At 37.4% G+C, this 26,253-nt stretch overlaps 1 protein-coding gene across 1 annotated transcript; it reads left to right on the forward strand.

Moving 5' to 3' along the window:
* The first annotated feature begins 1,375 nt into the window (after positions 1-1,375).
* slco2a1 (solute carrier organic anion transporter family, member 2A1) lies at positions 1,376-25,634 on the forward strand. The gene is made up of 14 exons (XM_059341826.1): positions 1,376-1,593; positions 10,352-10,489; positions 11,892-12,054; positions 12,580-12,792; positions 13,864-13,962; positions 14,256-14,395; positions 16,275-16,347; positions 17,376-17,540; positions 18,649-18,853; positions 19,654-19,801; positions 22,721-22,884; positions 23,561-23,625; positions 24,646-24,766; positions 24,856-25,634. The coding sequence occupies exons 1-14, from the start codon at positions 1,534-1,536 to the stop codon at positions 24,974-24,976; spliced, it is 1,875 nt and encodes a 624-aa protein (XP_059197809.1). The 5' UTR covers positions 1,376-1,533; the 3' UTR covers positions 24,977-25,634.
* The last annotated feature ends 619 nt before the right edge of the window (positions 25,635-26,253 follow it).

Here is a 26,253-nt window from a genome sequence, read left to right on the forward strand (position 1 = left end):
ATTTTGGTATGTCACAATGGAAGCAAATTTCTGCAGAAAAAAAAAAGAAAAAGAAAAACTGCCATTATACTGTAATGACATATGACTTAGTTTCTCAAAATAATGAGTAAACAAAAAAAAAAATTACTCACTATCACAAGGAAGAAGAAAAAAAGATGACTTATCTAAAAATAAGTATAATAAAATAAATAATGACCTAGAAGGCCTATTTAAAATAAAAAGATATTTTCAAATAGCCAAAAGTCATTAATTCAACAGAATGTCTTATTTGACTTGGCAAAAATGAGCTTCCAAACTAAATAATCACAGGTGTAATCAATAAGATGAATGATGGCTGGATTCTATTTAGCTGCAGGGTCCTGGTATTATGCATGCCGGCTCACTGTCACACTGTCATGGTTAACTGGGACACATGAATAGACGTAAAACAGATTTTTATCATTAAACCCCTCAGGTGTACTCGGGATGTTTTAGGGGCTGGGGTGAAACTATTGAAAAGGGCACCAGCACCACTGAAAGGACACCTTGGAGGGCACTTTACCAAGTTCTGTCCACTGGAAGGGAACCCTGGGGGTTTTAATCTACCACAGGGTCATCTTAAAGGGCATCTTTGCTGCCTCTCACTCAGGCTGTTTCTAAGTAATATTTATTTAATAGAACCACTTTTTTTTTGAAAATACACAAGTAAATTGCAGATTCACTGATTTCCCTTAATTACATTTTACTTGGAATTATCAACTAATTAAGCCAATGGACTGGTTCAATGAATATTACTTGGAACGAATGATTCAATTTACATACAAAGCTGAGGACACATAATAACAAACAATCACTAAGTAATGCACTACATGAAAAGCTGCTATTTTAAAGTAAAGGCACTGAATTCGTATTTTTTGTAGAATTTAAATAGATGATTGAAATAATAATTACAGTGTACTTTTATTTAAGTAATGGATCTGAATACTTCTCCACCACTGACTGGAATTAGTTAACACACAGTTAAAAATGCATTTTTAATCAAATAATACGCCTCCAATAGCTACACTGAGCCTCATTACTGCGCAGTGGTCTCGGTATGTAGCCCACCACTCATTAGCTCTGGGCGGAAGCAGCTCGCAGCGCCGCATACCGTAATTAATGAAGCATTCATGGGAACAAAGCAGGGCTTCACTCAAATCATGCTAACAGTTCACACTGACTTTTAAATGTCTCCTGAAACGCAGTGTACACGCAGTGTACACTTTAAATACCGTGATTAAGGCATTAGGTCACGCTCTCACAGGTGAGTGTTGCACACACAGGCTCGCGCGTGACTCAGCCAATCAGCGCGGGACTGTCTGTTCCCAATTCACAACTTTGAAAACATTTGCGCGTGGAGCCGTAGTGTGGGTTGAGTCCAATTACATCACCCCACAGTGATAAAAAAAAAAAAGCGCTGGAGCTCACCGGGGTAAACTAAGACAACCTCTGACACAAAACTCGAGAGGCTACTCCTCGAGCTCAGTGAGGCGCGTGAGGACACGAGCTGAACTAATGGACATACTTTCCTCCAAAGACATGAAGAGACCCAGGGCTCTGTGCCGCAGCATAAAGGTAGGCATCAGTGCTGCTACACACTGCATAATTACTACGGATGTCTTGTTTTAACCTGCAGCACTTGCAGTTTTCCCATTGTTTATATAACCACCCGAGCTCCGTTTATTTTTAGCAGATTGCACAAGGTTACACAGATTATCATCTTAAAGTAACAAAAAGTGATTTCATGCTCTCTTTTTTTTTAACAGAAATCTGTGTAGTGTTGAGAGTAAACAGAACTTCACCTTAGATAAACATGTTATCAGTCATAATTTCGAGGTTTTGTGCCTCATACAATAGTGCAAAAAAGAAACTTAAGTTGCCACGAGCTTAGAAAAAAAGTGTTTTAATGATTACCATAAGTGACGAAAATATTGTTTTATATCTGCTTTTTAAGTGAAGTTGTAAGGTGTTTCACAGGTGAAGTATGCAAATATTTTACTTAAGGATAATTATTTAAAACGCACTGTAAAAACGCTGCTTAGAGTGTCAAAGTACTGCACTAACAAAGTAACTTTAGTAAAAGTAATCTGGGTGACCCAGGGTCACCACTCACATCCAAACTATTGTATATTTTCACCCAATTGTTGTGTTATTTGTATGTTTTTCATTGGCCTATAAATCCATACCAATAAGTGATGACTTTGACTGAGTAACAATGTCATAGTCCAAGGGAATAGATATATTTACCCAGTTTAATGTTATTTTGGGGGGTCCAAGCAGTGATACTTGCTGCTCGAGCCCTATTGTTTTGTGTTTGTTTTTTTGCTGCATAACAGGAATTACCTGAATTATAACCCAGTGGTGTTAGTTACCTGTGTATTGGGTCAGCTAAATGATCTCATATTATGTTTTTCATTCCTTCTGCATTAGATAACAACTCAATAGAAAGACCCAAATTTTGACCCATTTTTTAATACAATATTATCAGGAAAAAGTATTCATAAAGTAAGTTTTAAAACTATTATTTGTAATCCAAAAAAATCAATTGAAATTATTAAACCATGGATTTTGACGATAAATGATCAAAACAGCTGCCAAATAATTTTCTGTCCATCGAGAAATCAACGTTACATGTCAGCTGTACTGTATTTACTTATGTTTTGTTGAAACATCTTAATCTTTGAAGTGACTAAAGTCTGACTAAATGTCAGACAGATGTAGTGGAGTAAAAAGGACAATATTTTCCAAATATTTCCCTCTGTAGATGTGGTGGAATAGAAGTATAAAGTAGCACAAGTCCTCAAATCTGTACTAAAGTGCCGTACTTGAGTAAATGTACTTAGTTATATAATTCACCACTGTGTACTTGAGTAAATGTACTTAGTTATATTCCACCACTGTGTACCCCATTTATGGAAAAAAAAATCTTGGGTTGCATCTAATAATTATTTTCCCACTCAATTAATCAGCTGATACATTTTAATGATTTGGCCTGTAAAGTATCAGACATCAATCAATATTTTATAGTTCGAAAGTGAAAAGATCAAATGTTTTTCTGACCACCAGTCTAGAACTCCAAAATATTCAATTAAAGCAATTTCCAGTGTTTTATTTATTATTCCTACTTAATAATTCCCTTTTTTCTTCTTTTTTTGTTGTTGCCCCCTTCATGATATATTTTTTGAGTGATATATGAAAGAACTAGAAGCTCCTGTGAACTGCCGTCAAAAGCAGAAATTTCTCACATTTGAGAGCCTCGGCTCAGAGAATATTTGGCATTTTTGCTTGAAAAATGATATTTTCATTTATCAAAACAGTCAGTTGTTGCCCATTCTAGAAAAACCCTTTTGTTTCAGATGGATTTTGATGGAGGAAAGTGTTGGCAGTTTGGTGTTCCTATCATTAAAATACGTCTGTGAGTCACTTTTGACAAAAGTTTTTATGTGTTTGGCAGCAGCTGTTTCCAGCTCAGAGTTGGGTATATATTCTCTGCACCCCTGGCTCCGATATTAAAAGTCCCACTGACTGCTGTGAGAAATGTGGTGCCAAAAGGAGCACTTGTACTTGGTTGTATGGCAATAATGGGAGAGAAACAGTTTGTTCCAGGGCTGTGAGTAATAATGAGGCAAAACTGCACGTTGCTTGCAGCATAACTCAGCGAGAAATGACATGTCTTCTTCTATGGTGTTGTGTTGTGTGAATGAAGCATGACTAACACCGATATCCTGTACGTTTAGAAGAGACCACTTGAGCAACTTCTTAATTTCCACACGGTTTCTTTGAAATCTCTGTGTTTACCTAAAGCACTCTCACACAGACTGCGGTGGGTCCAGCTACTGCACATCTCCTCCTGTTTATCATTTTAAGTCGTCATTTAAAAGCCCCAAATATAGAGAGTGGAGGATGGTGCAACAGCCTCATTTTGCAGAAATCATCACATCATTCAGGTTAAGAGTTCACAGTGAACTTTGCCCATCCTTACACAGTATGAATGCTATATGGCGGTATGTTTACTCAATGGGAGTAGCTCAGGGTAAAAGCAGATGAAGCAGCAGGTAATGTGTCAGTTGGCTATTTGTACAAGTCATTCCTGCAGCAGTGAGAATTGGAAGCAAACTATAACACAGAACTCCTGATTACTGTTGGAACAAAAGAGTAGAACAATTGGCCGAGCTGCTTTTCAAATGAAACCAAATCACTCTGCACTCCGAGAGGTCAACAATGGTTTCACAGGGAGCAATCATATTGATCCATCTTTTTCTTGACACTAGTACATGCTGTACAGGGCTCTGCTCTCTGTTTGCTCACTTTCATCAGGACATTCTGTTTGTTTGTTTCACAACTTTGTACTTATCTGATGTGGCTACACCTAGTCTGCACCCAGGTTACACACATCAAATTCTCCTTTAGAAGAAGTTCATCAGGGGGCACATTATGTTTACATTCTTAAATGTATCTCAGCAAAACCTCCAGATGCAGTTCAGATGATTTTTGAACCCAGACACAACAGCATTTGGTCTTCTTATGTATGTGGGACTTCCACAACAGGGAGACACAAAGTAGTGATAGTGGTTATTTTGGCCATGGCAGCATTGTTTACACCTGCACGTATTTCGCAATTTACGTGAATAAACAAATATTATCTGCAAGGCAAAAATAAGCCATGTGCCTAACGCCATCAACTGGTTAGCAAAAACAGTGGAAACAAAATGAAACAGCGAACCTAGGTCGGTTTGAACGTACCAGAATCCATCTACCATCCCTTCTAAAGCTCTCTTATTAACACTTTGTCTCTTGCTTGTTTAATCCATATGGAAAACAAAGGGTCATAGTTTTTAGCGGGTTATGTTCTGGCTCCCAGCCAAGAAATACATGCTAGATCATACCCACTGAACTTAGTTTCCGGACGTCATGACCCGCCCTGCTCTGCCTATGATTGGCTTACCCCAATATTCTTCACCAACCTCACTCCTCATGCCGAAACCTAACCAACCCAAACACTGTTGGTGGATAATGCTTCAGCATCTACTCAGGAGTACTCTGCCTAGTCTTTAGGCTCGGTCAGTGGTTCTGAAACTTTTTCAGTCATTCCCCACGTTGGACAAGGGGGAATTTTAAAGCCCCACTTGCCTCAATCGTCCAACACAATGCTAATGAAATACGTCAAGCTTAACATTTTCAAGTAACATCATGTTGTATCTAAATTCTAACTCAATAACATCAAATTAAACCAAGTGCATTTACACTTGGTGTCGCCCCTGGGGGTGGGGTGGGTGGGTGATTGGTCTAATAAGAGGCAACACACAGCTATAAGGACGCTTTGCTCTCACACGCGCTGCATTTATAGTCGCACGCACACACACGCATGCACGTGAGGTCACTCTCTAGTCTAGTGCGCGGCGTTGCTCCAGATTCCGGGAGATGGATCTCATATGTGGGCATCAGGGAGCCACTAACAATATGCGGGATGTCTGGATAAAGATTGGCATAAAAAGGAAACTTTCCTCCCGTTTGTCCAGCCCCACCTGTCACGTCTCTATTCCCCACCAGTGGGGCGTGCAGTTATCCTGCTACTTGCTGCATTTAGTGGACAGACATGAACGTTTTAAATCTTGTCATCAAATTTTCTGTAAGAAAGCATATTTCCCAAACTGTTTAACTATTGATTTAAATAAGAGAAAATGCTCCATTGTGCACCAAAACCTTTTTATGTTTGTTTCACAATGAAGGGAGGTGATTTGTGGCTGTTTCTTTCAAGTATCCTGAGAGACTTCTTTCCCTTACTTTGCCATTATCCATGTTTTGAGTAAGTGAGTAGAGCAAAAAAAAAGTAGCCACAACACGTGTCTCCGAAACAAGCGCGTTTGAAATTCATGTTTGAACTTCCCTCAATTCTTCCCCTCGCAGTAGGGTTGAAGGCTGGGACAATAACGTCCAGACAGACGAAGCTCAGAGTGTTCAAAAGGGATAAATATGGACAATCCGTGGAGGATCCAACTCTGCACAGCCACTTTCCGGCTTTAGAACTTCAAATAGGCTTAAATCACTTGTAACAGTGTGGGTAAATAATAAAATCCTGCATTTTCACAGAGTGACATGGTGAGCAGTTGTTTGCTGATGCTTCTCTTTTCCACATTTTACTCTCTCACTATGTTATCAAAGTTTCTTCACCATGCAACATGAAAGAAAAACAGACCTTCTGTATATTATATCACATTGATTGGGAGCAAGAGATGTTTATACAGTTTCTGATGCTAATAGTGACATTTTTTTTACATCGTAGGGGTGGGTGATATGGCAAAAATCTTCTATCATGATATACATAATTTTATATCATGGTAGTGGGTATATCACACTGACGTAATTGTTTTGTAAATTCAGTTAAGAAATAGTTAAATTAACCATACTGCACTTCAAATGTGATTGTTTTCTTAATTGGAACTTGCATAGACTATAAGCAAAAATAACTGACTCTCATGAGAAAACACTCAAAACAATAAAACTTAAAAAGGTTTTATATTTGTTCTTAACAGTGGTGGAATGTAAGTAAGTACATTTACTCAAGTACTGTACTTAAGTAAATTTTGAGGTACTTGTACTTTACTTAAATATTACCATTTTATGTAACTTTATACTTCTACTCCACTACATTTAGCTGACAGCTTTAGTTGCTTTTCAGGTTGGGAAACATTGGGAAAAAAAGATACTTTAAGTACATTTTGATGCTAATACTTTTGTCGTAAGTTTTGAATGCAGGACTTTTACTTGAAGTGGAGTAATTTCACAGTTTGGTATTAGTACTCTCACTTTACTGAGAAAAGATGATGAGGTTATGTGATGGCGTCACCATCTAAAGTCTATGGAACTCGTGGGCTGCAGAACAGGGAAGTAAACTTTTTTTTACCAGGCGAGCAGTTCTCATTCGACTGAAAAGGTGCAATCTTTGGGTCCATCGTCCAGTTCTTAGAATACATCCATGCTGTTGACACATTATGTTTTATCAATATGATTATGTGTTTCTCCAGTGTTAAAGCCAAACAGTAAAAAAGCCAGAGACTTGTCCCTGAAACATGAATGTTTGTATCCTGCCTAATCTGCAGTAGAAATGTAAATCAGACTTTCGTTAAAGGCTTAAAGTGGATTTGAAGCTGAACTGCAGCTGTGATTGGAGAAACAGTTGTGAGCCAACTTAAGTTTTTATCTGTGAAACGGGTTTCATTTTCATCGGGATATGTCTGGAAGAGATTGATTAATAAAGTTTTGAGAAGATATATCTGTCAATATTAAATCACATTGTCACAATCATTTCGTGGAAAGAGGTAAAAAAAAATATATTTTATTCCAACTTTATGGGCGACTGTGTAAATCACAAACAAAAGAGGCTCTTTGTCTGCCTTAGCGAATGGATCCATTTGATACAAAATGAAGATGAAATATTAGCAACAGTGTAAAAGCATCTATTGTGTGTGCTAACAGAGCGTAAAGCCAAGCTTTAATAGCAGCATTAACTGTTATGAGTCAAACACAAAGTTTATTCTCCCTCAGCCGACCTGGCAGCTGGTAAACAAACTGAAAGCTTGGATTTATCGCTGTTTTCATAGCAAATTCACTCCTAATCTCAACACGTATCTTCAGCGTCCTCGGTGCATTCATGACCCCCCGAGCGGAGCGTCTGTGAACACCTCCTAACGCACAGAGGGCTTCCAGATCACTGGGAGCACGTCCAGCGGGCAACACTGAGCTTTTCTCTGGATTTGAAGAGAGAAGTCCAAGATCATCATATTATCTAGAGACACACACAGAATAACCTCAGGCTACATCACTGACTGATAATGACTCCAACATCTCATCACTGAAACACACATTTCATAACCTCTTTTGGAGCCGTACTGTTTAGTTCCTTGGGAAAAAGAATTACATTACATTACATTACATGTCATTTAGCAGACGCTTTTGTCCAAAGCGACTTACAATAAGTGAATTACTTCTTGGCCATAACTTTTTGCCATATTGAAAAAAAACTTCCATCAAAACAGCTTCTGTAACGAGAGTCAGAAAAGAACTAAGTACTTTAAAAGTATTCGATCTGAGTGTGGCTTCCTGGAAGGTCCTCTGGTTTCCTTGCAAATGCTCCATCCAAGAAGTAGCCTGGCACATATCCCTTCCTGTGTCCGGTGTTGTTTTTATACTTCAGTTTTGTACAGATTAAACAAACAAGTTGAAAGATAGTGTTAATAGTGAGCTCTAGAGGTGTTTGCCACCTTTGGACAGAGCCAGCCTTACTGTTTGCTCTGTTTCCAGTCATTGTGCTCAGCTACGCCAACTGTCTCCCTTCATATTATATACACTTCTCACATAAAGGCCCGGGTGATATGGACCAAAAGTCATATCCCGATATATTTAGGCTGAATATCGATATATTATATATATTATATGTGAGCTGATGTTTTTTTATAAAGCAGCAATGCACTGTGCCCAAGTTGAATTTCCCTTTGGGGACAATAAAGTTGAACCTTTACCTTATAAAATGACTTTCAGTCCAAACACAGTCTTCATCATGAGAACTTGGCTCCGGACTTGTTAGCATAGGCTTCAGACTTGTGACTTAATGATGACTCAGTCCTATCTCAGACTTTTGTTTATTCCACTATATTTATCTCACAGCTGTTTTATAAGAGATATAAAAGGTGATTGTAGGTAACAGATGAGGTTATAGATATGATGCATTCACAGATTGATTAACCTGGGGACAGGCCCAGGGGCCCAAAGTGTCAGGAGGTTCCCTGGCCTTCAAGGGAAAAATGTCACTTGAAGGACTGACAGGAAGAGACACTAAACAGCTAAAAAGAGACAAAATGAATAGAAAGGGGCATAAAACGACCACACATCGAATAAAGAGACACAAAATGACCAAATAGACACAAAAGGACTACAAAGCAACCGATCATGACACAAGATGACCAAAAAAGGACAAAAAATGTCTGCAAAAGTTACAAAACTACCAAAAAAATGACAGAAAAATGTCAGTTGAAGGACTGACGGGAAGAGACTTAAAAGGACCATGAAGAGACACTAAAAAGCTAAAAAGAGACACACCAGAACAACCAAAAAGACACAAAATGAATACTAAAGGACATAAAATGACAGAAAGGGACACACAATGAATAGAGAGACACAAATTGACTATAAAGCAACCAATCAAGACGCAAGATGACACCAAAGAGACACAAATTGACCAAAAAGGGCAAAAAATGTCTGCAAATGTACACAAATCTACAAAAAAATGACCTATCACCTAAGTTCACACCTCATCCAATCCATCTGTGTTTCCTGTCTTGAAGCAAAATTCCGCCCCTTAAAATAATGCTTCATGTCTTTGAAGTGGAGGAATGCAGTCAGACCTGATGGGTTGGATTGTTGTGACATATATTTTGTGAAGCAGCTGTTCCACTTTTCTCAATTCACTTCACTGCACAGATAATTGCTTCTCTGGTGCTCAAGTATGCACTCAATTGGGTTGAACTTAACTTCATCTCAGGGTTTCTGGGACTGAAAAACAACTGGAAAGTGTTGTCTCTTACAAATTCTTCAGTACTTCTCCAACACACTAGATCAGGGCGAGGCAACCTGTGGCTCCAGAACCACATGTGGCTCTTCAGGCCATCTGCAGTGGCTCCCTGTGGCTGTGACCAAAACATTTATACAAAATGAAACATTTTAATTTTTATTCAACATTGGTGTAGACCCAAAGAAATTTACATTCTTCGATTGTAAAAATGTATATATAATAATATATATGGTATTAAAACATTTTTTTTTAAACTTTTGGTCAACGTAAATGTGCATCATAGCTGACGAAAGTCTACAGCACGGCACCTTAACCTCTAACTTCAAGTTCAGTTTTAAGTTTCCCTCACTAGGCTAGCTTTGATTACAAATCTGCTGAGATATTTGTCTCTTAACTTATCATATTGATAATTCATGATGATGCCCATTGTGACCCACTAGTAAAGCTGGTAGACTAGTTTAGACTTAGTAGGCTGTTTTAACGTCACTGTAAGGCTTGAAATAAGGTTTGCGGCTCCATTCTGACATTTTTTTCCCTTTTTTCGGCCAACAGTGGCTCTTTTGCCCATAAAGGTTGCAGACTTCTCCTCGATAATGTGGTTCCTCTGTATTGGTGGAATACTGAAGGAATATGTCTCAGGCTTTTAAATTCTGATGTGCAACTATGTGAGTGCAGCCAAGCAGCTGGAAATGGCTCATCAGAAACTTGACTTGTTTTTGAGACTGAGCCTCCTGTCCTGTCTGTTTGTCTCCCTGTCTGTCCTAGCTGTTTGTCCTGTGCCATGGCCTCCTGCAGTTCTCTCAGCTGCTGTACAGCTCCTACTTCAAGAGCACTATCAGCACAATCGAGAGACGCTACGGACTCAGCAGCTACTCCTCAGGAACCATTTCCTCTCTGCACGAGGTAGGAGCCAACAATAACACACCCTCACACAGCCTGAGATCATGATAGCTTTATTTCAAGGATACCGATGACAAAAGAGGAATAGGAGAACAAGCAACATATCACAATCACACTTCCTGAACTTGAGCCAGAGTCAAGTATTATGGAACAGTTTTATTACAGCAACAGAGGGGTCAAGGAAACGATCAAGTGTACTGTACGTGCTCGTTGTGAAGGGTGCTGAATTATTCTCTACTCAAGTGGGATTTAAATGTATCACACAGACAAAATGTTCTCCAGTTGTTTTCAAGTTTCAAGTATGCATGACCAGGCGTCACCAGTCACTGATTAAATCACTGTGTCCACATTCACTACCTTTAGGCTTTTTTACATTCTTCTGCAGCTCGGATCCTCTCAGGATTTGGCTGCACCTGGAGCTCTAATGTGATTTACGAGATCTGGTCAAGCAAAGTCTAAATATTTTAGTTTATGCATCTTATTTTAGAGTTGTTATTTAAAGATATTTTTATATAAACAATGGATGAAATGACATGTAATGGAAATTGGTCTATGCAGTTCTTCTTAGTGTAATAGAGCCTTTTAGCATCTTTCAGCTTGTTTAGGTTTTTTTGTCCTACAACTTTACTGTTTCATTCAGTAATCCCCTTCAATTGAGTAGAAGTAGTGTGTTTGGGCCAGTGGTGGAAGAAGTAATCAGATCGTTTACTTAAAGTAAAAGTACGAATACTCTGTGAAATTACTCCACTACAAGTAAAAGTCCTGCATTCAAACCTTACTGAAGTAAAAGTACAAAAGTATCAGCATCAAAATGTACTTAAAATATCAAAAGTAAAAGTACTCATTATGCAGAATGGACTCACTCAGATTGCTAAATATATTCTGAATATATTATAAGATTATCTTTATTGATGCTTTAATGTAAGCAGTGTTTTAATTTTGTAAAGATAGGGCTCATTTTAACTACTTAATATACTGTTATGAGGTTTAATTAAATGGTAAAATGGTAAATGATCATGTTTTTATGTTAAGTCTTGACTTGAAAAGTAACTAAAGCTGTCAGGTAAATGTAGTGGAGTAAAAAGGACAATATTTGCCTCAAAATGTAGTGAAGTAGAAGTATAAAGTTACATAACATGGAAATACTCAAGTAAAGTACAAGTACCTCAAAATTGTGCTGTAGTACAATACTCGAGTAAATGTACTTAGTTACTTTCCACCACTTGATATATGCCGGTTGTGTGCAGACACCACTACATTTAGATTGCAGTACAACACTCGCTACTACCATATTTGGCTCTGGGAGTCCATTAGTTATGTTGGAAGGTGTGAAAGGATTGATTTGAGAAGAGAAAGCTTTCCCTCTGGCTCCTCTTTGAAGCATGTGTCTGTGTGTGTGTTTCAGATCAGTAACAGCGTGCTGATCGTATTCGTCAGCTACTTTGGAAACCGGGTCCACCGTCCTCGCATCATTGGAATCGGCGGCTTCCTGATGGCTGTCAGCGCCATGATGCTGACCTTACCTCACTTCTTATCGCAGCCCTACGAATACGACTCTGTTTTACACAGTAAGAATAAACGAGAATATGAGGCCACGCTGCTTCTCTGTCTCCACTGGCACTGCTGTGACAGCTAGACTCAGTCCAGAGCTAGGGGACTCATGAATGTACAAATATGTCAATACAGTTTACGAGACTTTATTTAATGTTTCGTCTAGGATGCTGCGGCATCTTCTCAGCAGAGGCTCCAACACACTCAGCGGGAGTCAAACAAGTACCTGCTGTTTGGCTTTCTTTACTCCAAAGCAAATGGTGTATTTAGAAAGCTTTGCCGGTCCTCTCCAGCTGAACTTTTCATAAATCACATTCAAATTCATAATCTCTATGACTTGCTGAAAATTAAGCAGATTAGAGTTGCCTCCAGGGCTTTTAATTTGTAATAACAATCTCCCTCTTTCCTGTTTAATTTGCCGCTAGACAAACAGAGTGAGTAAAGGGCTAGAGAAGCTTCAGGAATATCTGCATCCTCTGGCTTGTCATTAAGGGTTTTTTTGCCCCTTTTCTCCTCTTCGTTGACCACCTGCTGCAACCCAGATCGCCACGACATTTGCAACCTGCAGAGGAACTCGAGCAACCCGGAGTCTTGCGGCCTCGACGGGACCAGGCGTCTGACCGACACCAACACCCTGTGGCTGATCATGTCCAGCGCTCAGCTGCTGTTCGGCATCGGCTCGGTGCCCATCCAGCCGTTTGGGATCTCCTACATTGATGACTTTGCTGGGCCTGGAAACTCCCCTCTGTACATAGGTGAATGTCCTGTAGCGCAGAGGTTGACAGATTTGTTTAGATAAAGAGAAAACAGTCTGAGGTTCATAGTGTTATCTTTGGTGTCAGCAGTCTTGCATGTTAGAACGCTTTTTTACTTTTTTTATCCAGAATATCCTTTAGGATTAATACATTTCTATCGTATCTTATCTTATCTTATCTTATTTACACATTGTTAGTATTTTGTAGTCTTGGTATTAATAGGTGGTTTTCGTGTGCTGATGTTCAAAGATTTCATATCCTGGATAGCAAAACTGATGAAAAAGTTGTCTTTTATTGGTCAAAATAACAGGCATTCTCCATGCACTTTATGAAAATCATATCACATTTTTAACTGGGTTTTTTATTTACTATAATATTACTATATACAGTCATGGGGGAAATTATTAGACCCTTGTTTTCTTCAATTTCTTGTTCATTTTAATGCCTGGTACAACTAAAGCTACATTTGTTTAGACAAATTTAATGATAACAACAAACATAGCTCGTAAGCGTTTAATTTAAGAGCTGATGTCTAGACATTTTCCATGATTTTCTTGATAACAACCAAAATCATTATCAGCCATGGATAATGGCTAGATATCAGCTATTAAATTAAACTCTTATAAGCTATTTTTGTTGTTATCATATTGTTTCCAAACAAATGTACCTTTAGGTGTACCAGGCATTAAAATGAACAAGAAATTGAAGAAAGGGTGGTCTAATAATGTTTTCTATGACTGTATATATTGTTGGAAAAATTAAAGACGGTTCAGCTTTACTTGGTTTCAAACAAATAATCAGTTCATTAACTTGTGATGGAAATGATGGACATGTTTTGAATTAAGAAAAAATTGGGCATGTCAAATATTTTTTACTGACACACTCCAGCTCATGCAGAGCGATATAAATCAGATATCACAGTATTTTGGACCAAATATCTATCGGTATTGAGATAGTTGTAGGATTGATTTGTGGTGCTTTCACATAACACTTACACAATGAGATTTTTTAAACATTTTCAGATTTGAGATTTTCATAAACTCTGACTAACAGCTGCTTTATCATCCACAGCCATCCTGTTTGCAGTCTCTGTATTTGGGCCTGCCGTTGGATACCTGCTGGGCTCAGTCATGCTGCGGATCTATGTGGACGTGGACAAAATTGGATTAGGTAATGACCATGTCTTTAAAGGTCCATCCATCCCAACGGTATCTTATAGGATAAGATATAAGATAAGATAAGATATGACTTTATTTATCCCGCAGTGGGGAAATTTAGTTTTCACAGCAGCTCAAAATACAGACACATAGATACATATACATACATTCTATCAACATTATATACATACATTTCTGCTATTTATGCCATTTATTATTAATATATTGTTATATTTATATATTATCTGATAGACAGGTTGCATCAGTAAACATCATTCACTAAATGTTCACTGCTGTTTCCTGCAGGAAATGAACAGGAGCTGAGACCGACAGATCCCCGCTGGGTCGGGGCCTGGTGGATGGGCCTGCTCATCACCTCCGGCTGCCTGGTTCTCACCTCCATCCCCTACTTCTTCTTCCCTCGCAGAATGCCTTCAGATGATAAAGTACGTCCCACTCACAGATATCTGTTAAGAACAAAAACAGCCCTGTTCTGATTTATTAAATGACAGCATCATGTTTTACTGACATCTACTGGCTTTCTGTTAGCATTGCATTTTCCTTTCCCTCTTCAGGCAGAAAGGTTTCTCAATGTTGACCAGTGGTGGAAGAAATAATGAGATCCCTTACTTAAGTACTGATACCCTAATGCAGAACTACTCCACTACAATTAAAAGTCCTGCATTCAAAACTTACTGAAGTAAACATACAAAAGTATCAGCATCAAAAATTATTTAAAGTATCAAAAATAAAAGTACTCGTTATGCAGAATGTCCCCACTCAGATTGTTATTATATTATATTACAAACATATTATTGGATTATTTTAATTGATGCATATATGTAAACTGTTTGTTTTTATTTTCTCAAGGTAGGGCTCATTTGAACTACTAAATATACTTTAATTTTTGTCTAATTTTAATTTTATCATGTATTCATGTTAAATCTCGACCTGGAAAGTAACTAACGCTGTCATCTGAATGTAGAGGAGTAAAAAGTACAATATTTGCCTGAAAATGTAGTGGAATAGAAGTATAAAGTCACATAAAAAGGTAATACTCAAATAAAGTCAAAATGCCTCAAAATTGGACTTAAGTACAGAACTTGAGTACATGTACTTAGTTACTTTCCACCACTGATGTTCACATACAGTATAATTCCACATTATCGCTGACATTTCACATTATTGAACACGTTTTAGTTCCCAAGAGCTGATGTGTACTTTTAAATGGTTATTTTGACCTTTAAAACAATCTTTAGAACCATTTGTCTTAGATAAGATAAAGCCAGTTCCCCCCCACCACCACCTCTTTGTGAAAACACATTTAGCTGTCCCAGCTCTGTCCACGACTTGACCTGGTAAAAATGATACATGTTTTATTATTGTAGAGAGTGCTATTTAACATCCAGTTTAAAATCAGTTGAAATTAGAGGTACAATAAATTACATTTCCACATTAGGATGTCTAACAATGACCTATGTTATCAACACTGTATTTGGTTGAGTTGTGTACTTACATTATCTCAAATATGAGCAATTTTATTTAATTTTAATCAGGATAATGGACAATCTCATTTGGCCAATGACATCAAATCACTTGTGTACATGCGTAGGAGTTGTTGTTGTCTGCCAGAACCACATTTTTTACAAAATACTTTTGAGATCTTGGTGGTTTTTTAAAATATGTTTTAGCCTCTCTGGTCCTGTGGAGTTTTTTTCAAACAGCATTAGAGAAACATAGGTTTTAAACATAAACCTGCTTTAATCAGTGTTTTAACTGTTTTTTATCAGCGGGTTAGTATGTTTTGGAGAAGAGGAGAAATCTGTGGCTAATTCAGCTCTTAGTAAAATCCTCCTGAACTATAAACACTGAATAAATCCTAACCAGGAGAAGCTGTGTGCAATGACATCAATGTACTGCATGTCACCAAACTCACATTAAAACTTAGGGTGCGTATTTGAAAAAGCCACAAAAATTCTCTTAGAGAGACAAAAACTCGCCAGAAATGTTCCATTATGATTTTTGACAGCTTCGGTTGATTTTGAATGCACGAATGCTGTGGAACTTTTGCACAGAGCTGTCAATTCAGTCTAATGTTCCCACACCACATGAATGCAGCATGAAGAGACAGGGGAAGGAAGAGGGGGGGGGGGGGGAGATGAGAGGAGAAACTTTAGATTCAAACTGATGAATCAGGCCTTCGAAGTCAGAACAGAGCTGATGTGATTTGCGAGCAATCCTCCAGATGTCACATTGTCCTGTATGTTTTTAATATGCCATCATATAAAACAGTATACTGCATTATTATTCATCATTATTTTGCAGGTGATTGGGGGTGAAACTGACATGGAGGATGACTTCAAGAAGCCAGAAGTCTCTTTACTGGATTTCCTGAAAAGTAAGTTTATTATAATCAGACTGCACCTTCACACACTCACTCACCTAGGATTGCAGAAATATAATAATAATAATAATAATAATAATAATAATAATAATAATAATAATAATAATGATAATAATAATGATAATAATAATAAGTGTGACAGGATATATTTTCGTCCTTTCAAAATAATAAAAAAGATAATAATAATAATAATAATAATAATAATAACTATTATTATTATTATTATTAATAATAATAATAATAATAATAATAATAATAATTGTAATAATGCATGGACCACTATAGCATGATATGAGTCCTTACTATATTTGTCCTGCATTCAAAACGTACGTAAAAGCACAAAAGTATCAGCATCAAAATGCTGTATAAACGTAAAAGTACTCATTATGCAGAATGGACCCACTCAGATTTTTTCATATATTCCAGATATATCATTGGATTATTATTATTACTGATGCATTTATGTAAGCAGTGTTTTAATTTACTCAAGGTATGATTGGTTTTATATTCTTAACATACTGTTATGAGGTTTAATTTCAACAAATGTCAAATCACTTTTAATTTATCATGTTTTTATGTTAAATCTCGACCTGAAAAGTAACTAAAGCTGTCAGCTAAATGTAGTGGAGTAGAAGTATAAAGTTACAGAAAATGGAAATACTCAAGTAAAAAACAACTTCATAAAAAACTGTACTTAAGTACAGTACTTGAGTAAATGTACTTACTTACATTCCACTACTGTTTGTTGCAGTGTGTATATGTGAGTAAAGGTATGAGCCCCATCAGTCAACCTGGAGTTTATAAATAGTCAAGAGCATCCATAAGACACTTGAACTGTATCCATAATGTTTTATGGCTATAAATAATGTGTATATGAGTGTGGTCATGAAGTGTTATAAATGATTGTAATTCACTATGAATGCCCATAAAATGCACTATAGATGTGGTCTTTAGAGAAAGCATCATCATTTCCAGTATCAGTGTATTAATGAGTGTATCTGTGTGTGACTGTGTGTGATCAGTGTTCCCCAGGATGTTTGTCCACCTCCTGTTGAGTCCTCTCTTCCTGATGCTGGTCCTGGCCCAGTGCTGCTTCTCTTCGGTGATCGCAGGTCTTGCTACGTTCCTCAACAAGTTCCTGGAGCGACAGTACAGCGCTTCGCCGGCGTACAGCAGCATGCTAGTGGGTAGGTACTGCAGGAGTGAAAACTTAAAGCTGTGGGAAAGATCAGGAAAAGATCCCATAACAGATTACTCTTGCCCTTTCAGTCAACTGCTTGCAATCAATGTCAGCTGTTAAATAATTCAAGTCATAATGTACAGCGCGGTGTGTATTAAACCATTTTTATGAACTCTCTGGAAGTGAAATGAAACAGTCTGTTAAAATAATTTAATGGACACTCAGGAGTGTGTCAGCCTGCTTGCACTATGGCCACTTTCCAAAGAGTGAATTAGGTTTGTGCTGTCATTTTTCCCAGGCAAAATGTTTCTTTGAGTCTGTGCTTCCTTGGAAGTTGGCCCCTTTGCACCATTGCATGTGTGTACAGACTACACCTGTCGTTATGTCAGGGTGTCAGCAAACAAATTAAATTACACCCAATGTGCAGGAAACACCTTTGGAGGTGTAAGTAGGCTGTAATTACCATCAATACTGAAGCTGGCAAAATAAAAAAATAAAAAATTGATAATAAATAAATAAATAAATGTGTAATGAAATAAATGTATACAGATGTACAAGATATGTAATGAGATGGATCTGTAAAGAAAATACTGAAATTCAGTACGTTTGGGAAAATGAATATGGGGAAAATGCAAAGGGAGAATAATACATAAATACACACACACATACATGCATACATATATAAATAAATACTTAAATAAACTAAAAATGCATTGTGCATTAAAAATGCACTTAAAATACATAAATAAGTACATAAAAACATTTACAACCCTGGTTCCAAAAGAGTTGGGCCATTGTTTACAACGTAAATAAAACAAAATGCAATAACTTGCTAATCCTTTGACATATATTCAATTGAAAACTGTACAAAGATAATATATGTTATTTTCAAAATTATTATTTTTTAATATACACTGAATTCTGATATAATAATAATAATTTTTAAATGTATGTTTCAAATAGCGACCCAGCTATTGGGGGAATCTGGGTAGTATTATGTCATATTATTTTAGGTAAATTTAATGGCATATTAATTAAGTTATCACCTCACATTAAATTTTTGATTTTTGGTAGCTGCCATCCTCCATAGTCATTAATCTGTTGATGGTTCCCAGGTGCTGTGAATCTGCCTGCTGTAGCAGTAGGGATGCTGCTAGGCGGCATCATCATGAAGAGGGCAGGTCTCTCACTGAAGACCATCCCACGCTTCTCTGTGGCCATGCTGACCACGTCCACCCTCCTCTTTGTCCCTCTCTTCTTCATGGGCTGTCCCACACAGAAGGTGTCAGAGGTCAATCATTTCCCGATCAAACAGCACGGGTGAGTGAGATGGATGGGGCATTATTATTATAATGGTGCTTTGTTTCTTTGAATTGTCACACGATCCAGTCTAGCTTATGTGAAATGTCTGCTCGGATACAATTAAATCAAAAAACAACTGTTGTTATTATATTCCCAAAATATCCCACCAGCTCAGTCATGTTTTGAAAGTCATTGCATTTGGGAGAAAATTATTTGCAATTTTTCTGACTTTTGAACTAATTTCCACATTTACCTTCTGTTTCTGTAATATGAGTTCATTTTCATACTCATTTATAGAATCTGGGAGCATATGCAGTGCATATACAGGACACTTTCTATAGTATAAGCCTCTTCCTTTGTTAGCTTTTTGCCTTCATGAATATGTAAATTATAGATTAGACTGGCCAAGAATGGGCTAAAGTAGGCCAATGTCACTTTTCGACATCATTTCCTTACTGCATGCCCAGCCATGAAAATTCATCCATGCTTGTGTCAGTATTTTTTTGAAGCTGCATTGTTGACACCCATGTTTGCCTGCTAGCAGTCTTCCTCTCCCCTGTCTTTTGTTGGCTACATTTCTTGGCGCATTTCTACCACTGACTGTAGATCAGTGGAATAGCCTGAAACTGTGACAGGAAAGGGTATTGCATCGTCCACACTCATGCACATACATGTGTGTCATTATGTGTGTGCACAAGATTCAAACAAAGCTCTTAAATACATTGCTCCATAGCACAAATAGTAAATAAAAAGATATGATACAATCCATTTACACATTGGCAATACAAAGCGATTAATATATGTAAATTCCTCCACAGGTCTCTATCCCTTTGCTACTCCAACTGCTCCTGCCCTGCCAGTGCCTTCAACCCTGTGTGTGGCTCTGATGGTTCCGAGTATATTTCTCCTTGTCATGCAGGCTGCACCAACTTCACCAAAGACCCCAACAATACCCACAGGGTTCAGGTCAGTGCCTCCTCTAAGCACCTGTATGTTTAAATGTGCCATATAAGTGAAATTTACATGTATTTTTTATTTGACAGCAGGTCTAAGTGCTATATAAATACTGTGAAAGTATCAAAAAGTTCAAGAAAAATGCACACAGCCTGTATTTAGAAACTGTGTTCAGAAACTGTGCCTGTAAACGAGCCGTCAGGACCTCAGGTTGTGATGTCACAACTATACTATATAAAGGTAGAAAAAGCTACTGCACTGCTGTTACAATAATTCCCTGGCTGCAATGACAGCCCCTTTAATAGTGCCATTTCATGCCGGGACAGTCACGGCTGTGTAATGTCTCTCCTGCATTATGAACATGCCGGTAGTGGGATGCCAAATGATCCCACCAATTTTCCACCACTGGAGGTAGTCACAGAGGTGGAAAATTCGCTAACTGTGCGCAGCGTCCGCTGCTTATTGTAAACAAACAGAGATCTCTAACTGAACACATACTGCTGCAGCACATACATACTCTACTGCTACAGAGCTAACTAGCACTGTGCTACTGTGCTACTGTGCTGGTGCTCTGTTTCACGTCACTACCGTCTCCTCCCACATCGGTCCACGACACCAGACTGCACTATGAAAGGGCACAAATATCACGTCTTCGCGGGATCTTTATGAACGACCTAAGGTGAAAAGCTGGCACAGATCTTTCTGGCAATATATTGGGACATTTGCAGGAATGCACTATGAAAGGGGCTACAGAGAGCATTGATGCAGAAGACACAGGAACACTGACCAGTCAGAGCAGACTGGGCTTTTTCGAGAGGGGCTCTTAAAGACACAGGCACTAAAACGGAGTGTTTCAGACAGAGGGTGAATTCAGGTATATTCAGACAGACTGTATGAGAAAAATATTGGGGGTTTTTGCACATTAAAGCATGTAAACATGTTCTACTGGAAACCCAAAACACAACTATCAACCTGAAAATGAGCATCATATTCCCCATTTAATATTAGCATTCACTATACTGTCACTAAGACATACTTGTGATATGGGGCTGTATAAATAAAACTTGCCTCTGCTGCATTTCTTTAATTGGGAGAATATTTATGTAACACTAAAATAACATTGCACAATAAAACCATCAGCAGTAATGAGTGAAATTACTTGATGCAACTCTAAACATGTAGATGGAATGCTAGATAAGTTTATTGAGAAGAAAAATGTGCAGAAAAAAATCTGATTTGTTTTTACAGCTGGGTAAGTGTTCAAAAGTGTATAATTTTCTTCTATAATCTTCCATAATGTTTTCATTGTGGGATGTGGGAATAAGTACTTGGTTCTTGTCCTAGCACAGGATCTGTGAATTAGCCTGTAAGGGTGTAATTAACCTTTAACCGTGTAGAGGCAGAGAGCCCATGCTGCATCGAGAGAGTTTTTAAATCCGCTCTTCAGGGGGTAGACTTTATCTTTAATCATTTTTTTTCAGAGTTAAGTAGATACTAGGAACAGGAAGTCGTTTATTTCTTAAATACATCTTTAGATTTGTGACACAAATTAAATCACAGCATTTTTAGGGAAATTGTCCCAGTACTTAGATTTTGTGATATTTCTACCAAAGGACCACACATTTCAAACCTATGATACATCACATGTCTTGTCAGTCAGGAGCTTTCAGTGTAGGGGCAGTCAGAACTAACTGGACGCAAGAGGCTCACAATCAATGTCCGATCAATGCTTATTAGTCACAGAGCATATGGGAGGTGTTTTAAGAAGGACAAAGCGTCAGTATTTAGATGTCACAGCTTGTGAATAATCTTCTAGTGGGTGGATTGTGTGACTGCTAATAGAGTATTAGTCAGTTTGAGTCAGCTTGTAAGCCTGCTGTGTAATGCTGCAGTACAAACACAGGCAGCTATGTTAATGAATGAATCCCAAGAAGTCTCAGAATAATTATTTTCTCTTTCTTGTGGACTCAGATGTCCACAAGTGGACAGCTGAAAGTGGAATCTAATCATGTGGTAGAAAAAGGTCTGAATAGATTTTCATGAACTTTTTCTGTATTTATACACGGCCGTCCATAAAGTTGGAATCATTTTGTTTTCAGACACAATCCTCTGTTAATTGTGGTTTCATTTCCATTGTGATATGTTTGGAAGAGATTGATTAATAACGTTTTTAAGAAGACATACACTTTATCTGACAAGAATAAATCACATTGTCACAATCATAAACGTATCTAGTCCTACCCTTAACAGGTCAGTTTGACTTGGATAGTTAGTATGAACAATTGTGTGTATATAGATATATATATATCTATATACATATATATATGAATAATCAATATAGTCACATACAAATATTATAAACAATTATATATATATATATATATACTATAAACAATTTATATTACATTGTAAATACCTATACATGTATATTGTAAATTACTATATATATAAATATTATAAACATAAATACAATTACCATGTATATTACAAAACTACAGTCTACATATGTCCATGTTACAGAGGCTTTTCTACATTTCTGTACTTTGTAAAGATGATGTCTTTATATTTGTTTTTAAACTGTCTTATGTTTTGGCTTTTCTGTACTTCCACACTTAACTTATTCCACAATTTAACTCCGTAGATGCTGATACAAAAGCTCTTTTTGGTTGTGCGTGTGTGGTGGACCTTGAAGTTTAGCTGGCCCCTAAGCTTATACCCTCCCTCCCGTTCAGAAAAGAATGCAGGACTTTTACTTGTAGTGGAGTAATTTCACAGTGTGGTAATAGTACTTTTACTTAAGTAAGGGATCTGAATACTTTTTCCACCACTGGCTGCTTCATATTTTGCATACAGATATAACAGCATTGTCAATCTTTTAATTCAGGCACGATAGCGACAATAACATTTGCTTTGTTTTTCTTCTGGTTACAGCTATATACCAACTGCAGGTGTATATCTGGGAGCCAGGGTAATGCCCGCCCTGCTCCCTGTCCAAACGACTGCCCACATTTTCTTCTCCCTGTCATTCTTGTCATCTCTCTGGCGTCACTGATTGCCTGCCTCACTCACAACCCCATGTACATGATGGTGCTCAGGTAAGGAATTTGACAGTATATTCACATATTCTATTGGTATACTCAAAATGAATTAATAATAACCCTAAATATATCTAATGGATGCAGTACAAACACTAATGATTTCATGAACCATATATTTCAACCTAGTTGCCTAAAAATACTGTATAACATGACATAGCATTAACTGAGTATCTTCTGTTTTCACAAAACATATATTAAATAAAATCAAATCTGACCACACATCTTCATCTCTCCCTCTCTCTCTTGCAACCAGTGTGGACCTGACATGTTTTAGACTCTTTTTATGGCCAGTTACTTCTCATTCACTGTGATAGTAAAACACTGATCTTGTCTTTAACAGCCTGTCTTGAAGTCCCTAAAAAGTCACAACACAAAAGTTAATATATGAGCACTCCAGGCTCTTAGTAGAGGAGAGCTTAGAAAAGAAGGAAGGCAAATAAACTACAACACAAATTTCAGAAATTTTCACCAGATGAACAGCTATTCAGTGATCTTCTTCAAGTAAAATGTTTTAGGTGTTTTAAAAGAAATATATGACTGTTTATATTACAACAATTCATGTATACTAATTTATCACTGCTGCTGTTGTCCAGTGTTGTATTCAAGAAAGACACGGTACACCAATAAAAAACCTGGGTTTTAAACCACTAATTCATTTTTCTGTACATTTCAGATGTGTTCCCTCTGAAGAGAAGTCATTTGCTATAGGAATTCAATTCTTACTCATGAGAATATTAGGTAAGTCAGGACACAAATACTCTTTGTGTGTAGGTGCTATATAATTATATGAATAACTAAGTATTGTTTTCATGATACACTTCCTTTTGTCAAAGTGCCCAATAGAGCCTCCAAATCCTAAAATGTCCACCAAACTCACTGTTATGTCATTAAATTTAACGGTCTCCATAATATGGAGCCAACAAAGGTGTCCAATGTTATTTAAGTAATTTAAGAAATTATTCAAAAATAAGTTTGTTTTCTGAATTTATTTTAATTTCATTAATTCATCATAGAATTTAATATTAGATAAAAACGAACTGTCCTTATTAAAGAAAAAGTTGTAAAGGTCACTTTTGCAAGCATCATATTGTGACCCATATGATTGTTTTTTGTTAAGCGTCCACTAATGGCTGTAGTAATTATGACGAGAGCAAAGGAGGAAGTGACGTGGTATAAAGAGCGAAAAAGTCTACGCAGGGAGGATGTTGAATTAGACGGATGGGTCAAACTAGTTTTGTCTGTAACTACATTAGTAATGTAACATGAAATGAGGGAACAGGACATGTACTTATTTTTAGCCTAAAACTGATCTTTCCTAAACCTAACCAAGAAGTTAATTGTTAAACAATCTATGCTGTTGTTTATGAAAATGTGAAATTAAATAAAAGTTTCAATGGGCCATTATGTAATTAAAAACAACTTGAAAGTGGTTATTTTGAGATGAAAAAATCTCCATAATGAAAGACAAATGATCTCCAATGAAACTGCTAAATTATGAAATTATGATAAAATAATATTTGTTAATTATTATATTAATTTATTTATTATGGCACACTTTTTGAGTTGAGTTTCACTGGGATGATGGGCTGCCTTTGGGTGCTACAACAAAATCAGGGAGTGTAGTTAAACACACCTTTGACTTACATTCCTGAGTACTTTTAAGCAAATGTTGCAATGCCCTCTAGTGGCTCCAGCTCAACCACATGTGGATGGAAATGTGTTTCCCTTGTACATACTCTCTCTGTGTCTCCCTCTCAGCCTGGCTACCTGCCCCCGCCCTCTTCGGGACAGCCATTGATACATCATGTATCTGGTGGAAACGTGTATGTGGAAAGAAGTTTAGCTGTGGTTACTATGACAACAACATCTTGAGGAACAGGTTAGTAATCGTACCACTCAGAACACATATCACACACATCCATCCACATCACTGCTGACATCTCATCTTTATGTGTCTGACCCCTGCAGGTACTTGGGCTTACAGGTGGGCTATAAGGTCATGGGTATCTTCCTGCTGATGATGCTGGGGTGGAAAGCGAAGCGGATCCAGGAGTACAGTCTGGAGAAGAGGCCTGAAGGACCACTGTGATCCTGCTGAGCATCCCTCTTGATCCAAGCCTCTGTGTCTCTTAAAGCTTTGCTTTTGTGCTAAACATGTTGAAGAACAATGTGCAGAGCAAAGCTGTGTCAGTAGGAGAAATCCACAGCTAAGACAGGCCTGCACTGACCTCTGTAGGCCCACTACCTGGTGCTTCACTGGTTGGAGTAAAGATGTACATTTTTCTAAAGGAAAATATTTCTGATGTTTTTGGACGCTTTCAGGCCTATGATAGGAATTACTCTCACAAAATGACCTACTTATTACAAGTTAAGAGAGGACAGCTACAGGACAGCTATAACAACCTCTCTTGTGTGGTACCTCACAAGATTTTACAAGCATCTGAGGCCGTGATGAGAGTTTAAACAACAGATAAATATCTTTTTGTATTACTTGTTCCTATAGAATATGAATCTATTCAGGTTTCTATTTCCAATGGGAACATATACTGTAACTAACTGTATTAGCTTAATATTTAAGTTTATTTTTATAGATGTCTGTGTACATATAACACTTGATTTTTATTGCAATACTAATGAATTTCTTAAGAATATTACTCGTACCACATGCAATATTTTATCTACTGGTGTGGTTAACAGTGGAGTGCATGAATGTGTAATCATTACTGCATAATATACAGAACAATTAATCAAGTCAGCGTGAAGTCTTTTATTCATTTTCGTCTCTATCTGTGTCTTAAAGGCTGGATAACCATATGTCCCAGGTATACTGTATGTCTGTTACTTCATAAAAAAATTCTGGGTCACTCATGGTACCGAATACTGGTACAATCTAGCACCATAAGCATAAGCATATGCCATAAGCACGAGCCATAAGCATAAAAACTACAGGTCACACCCAAAAAATTGGTTATTTTGACCCAGTTCCAGTGTTATTTATATTATTTCATTATACATCCGAACCAATATGTGTAAAATGTTATTTTAACCCAGTAGCGATGTCATGTTTACATTTTTGTTGGGTCATAGAATAAAAACCCAATGGAAATACCCAAAGCCCAGATACACTGAAACTGGGTTAGTAGCTCGACCCAGTATAGGTTTGCTATTTTAATTAATTTCAAAGTTGCCACACAAATCAGCTAAGGTGGGTCTTGTGTTTTAGATAATATAGTGGCCATATATTTTAGAAGTGCCCTGCATCAAAATCAAGTTTAAAAAACATTATTTTTGCAGTTTTGATTGTGCTCATGTGGTGCATATTCAGAAATGAAGTTGTGTTTCATGAGTTAACCGCAAACCAACCGA

The sequence above is a fragment of the Centropristis striata genome, chromosome 9 (assembly GCF_030273125.1).
Source record: "Centropristis striata isolate RG_2023a ecotype Rhode Island chromosome 9, C.striata_1.0, whole genome shotgun sequence".
NCBI classification, from domain to species: domain Eukaryota; kingdom Metazoa; phylum Chordata; class Actinopteri; order Perciformes; family Serranidae; genus Centropristis; species Centropristis striata.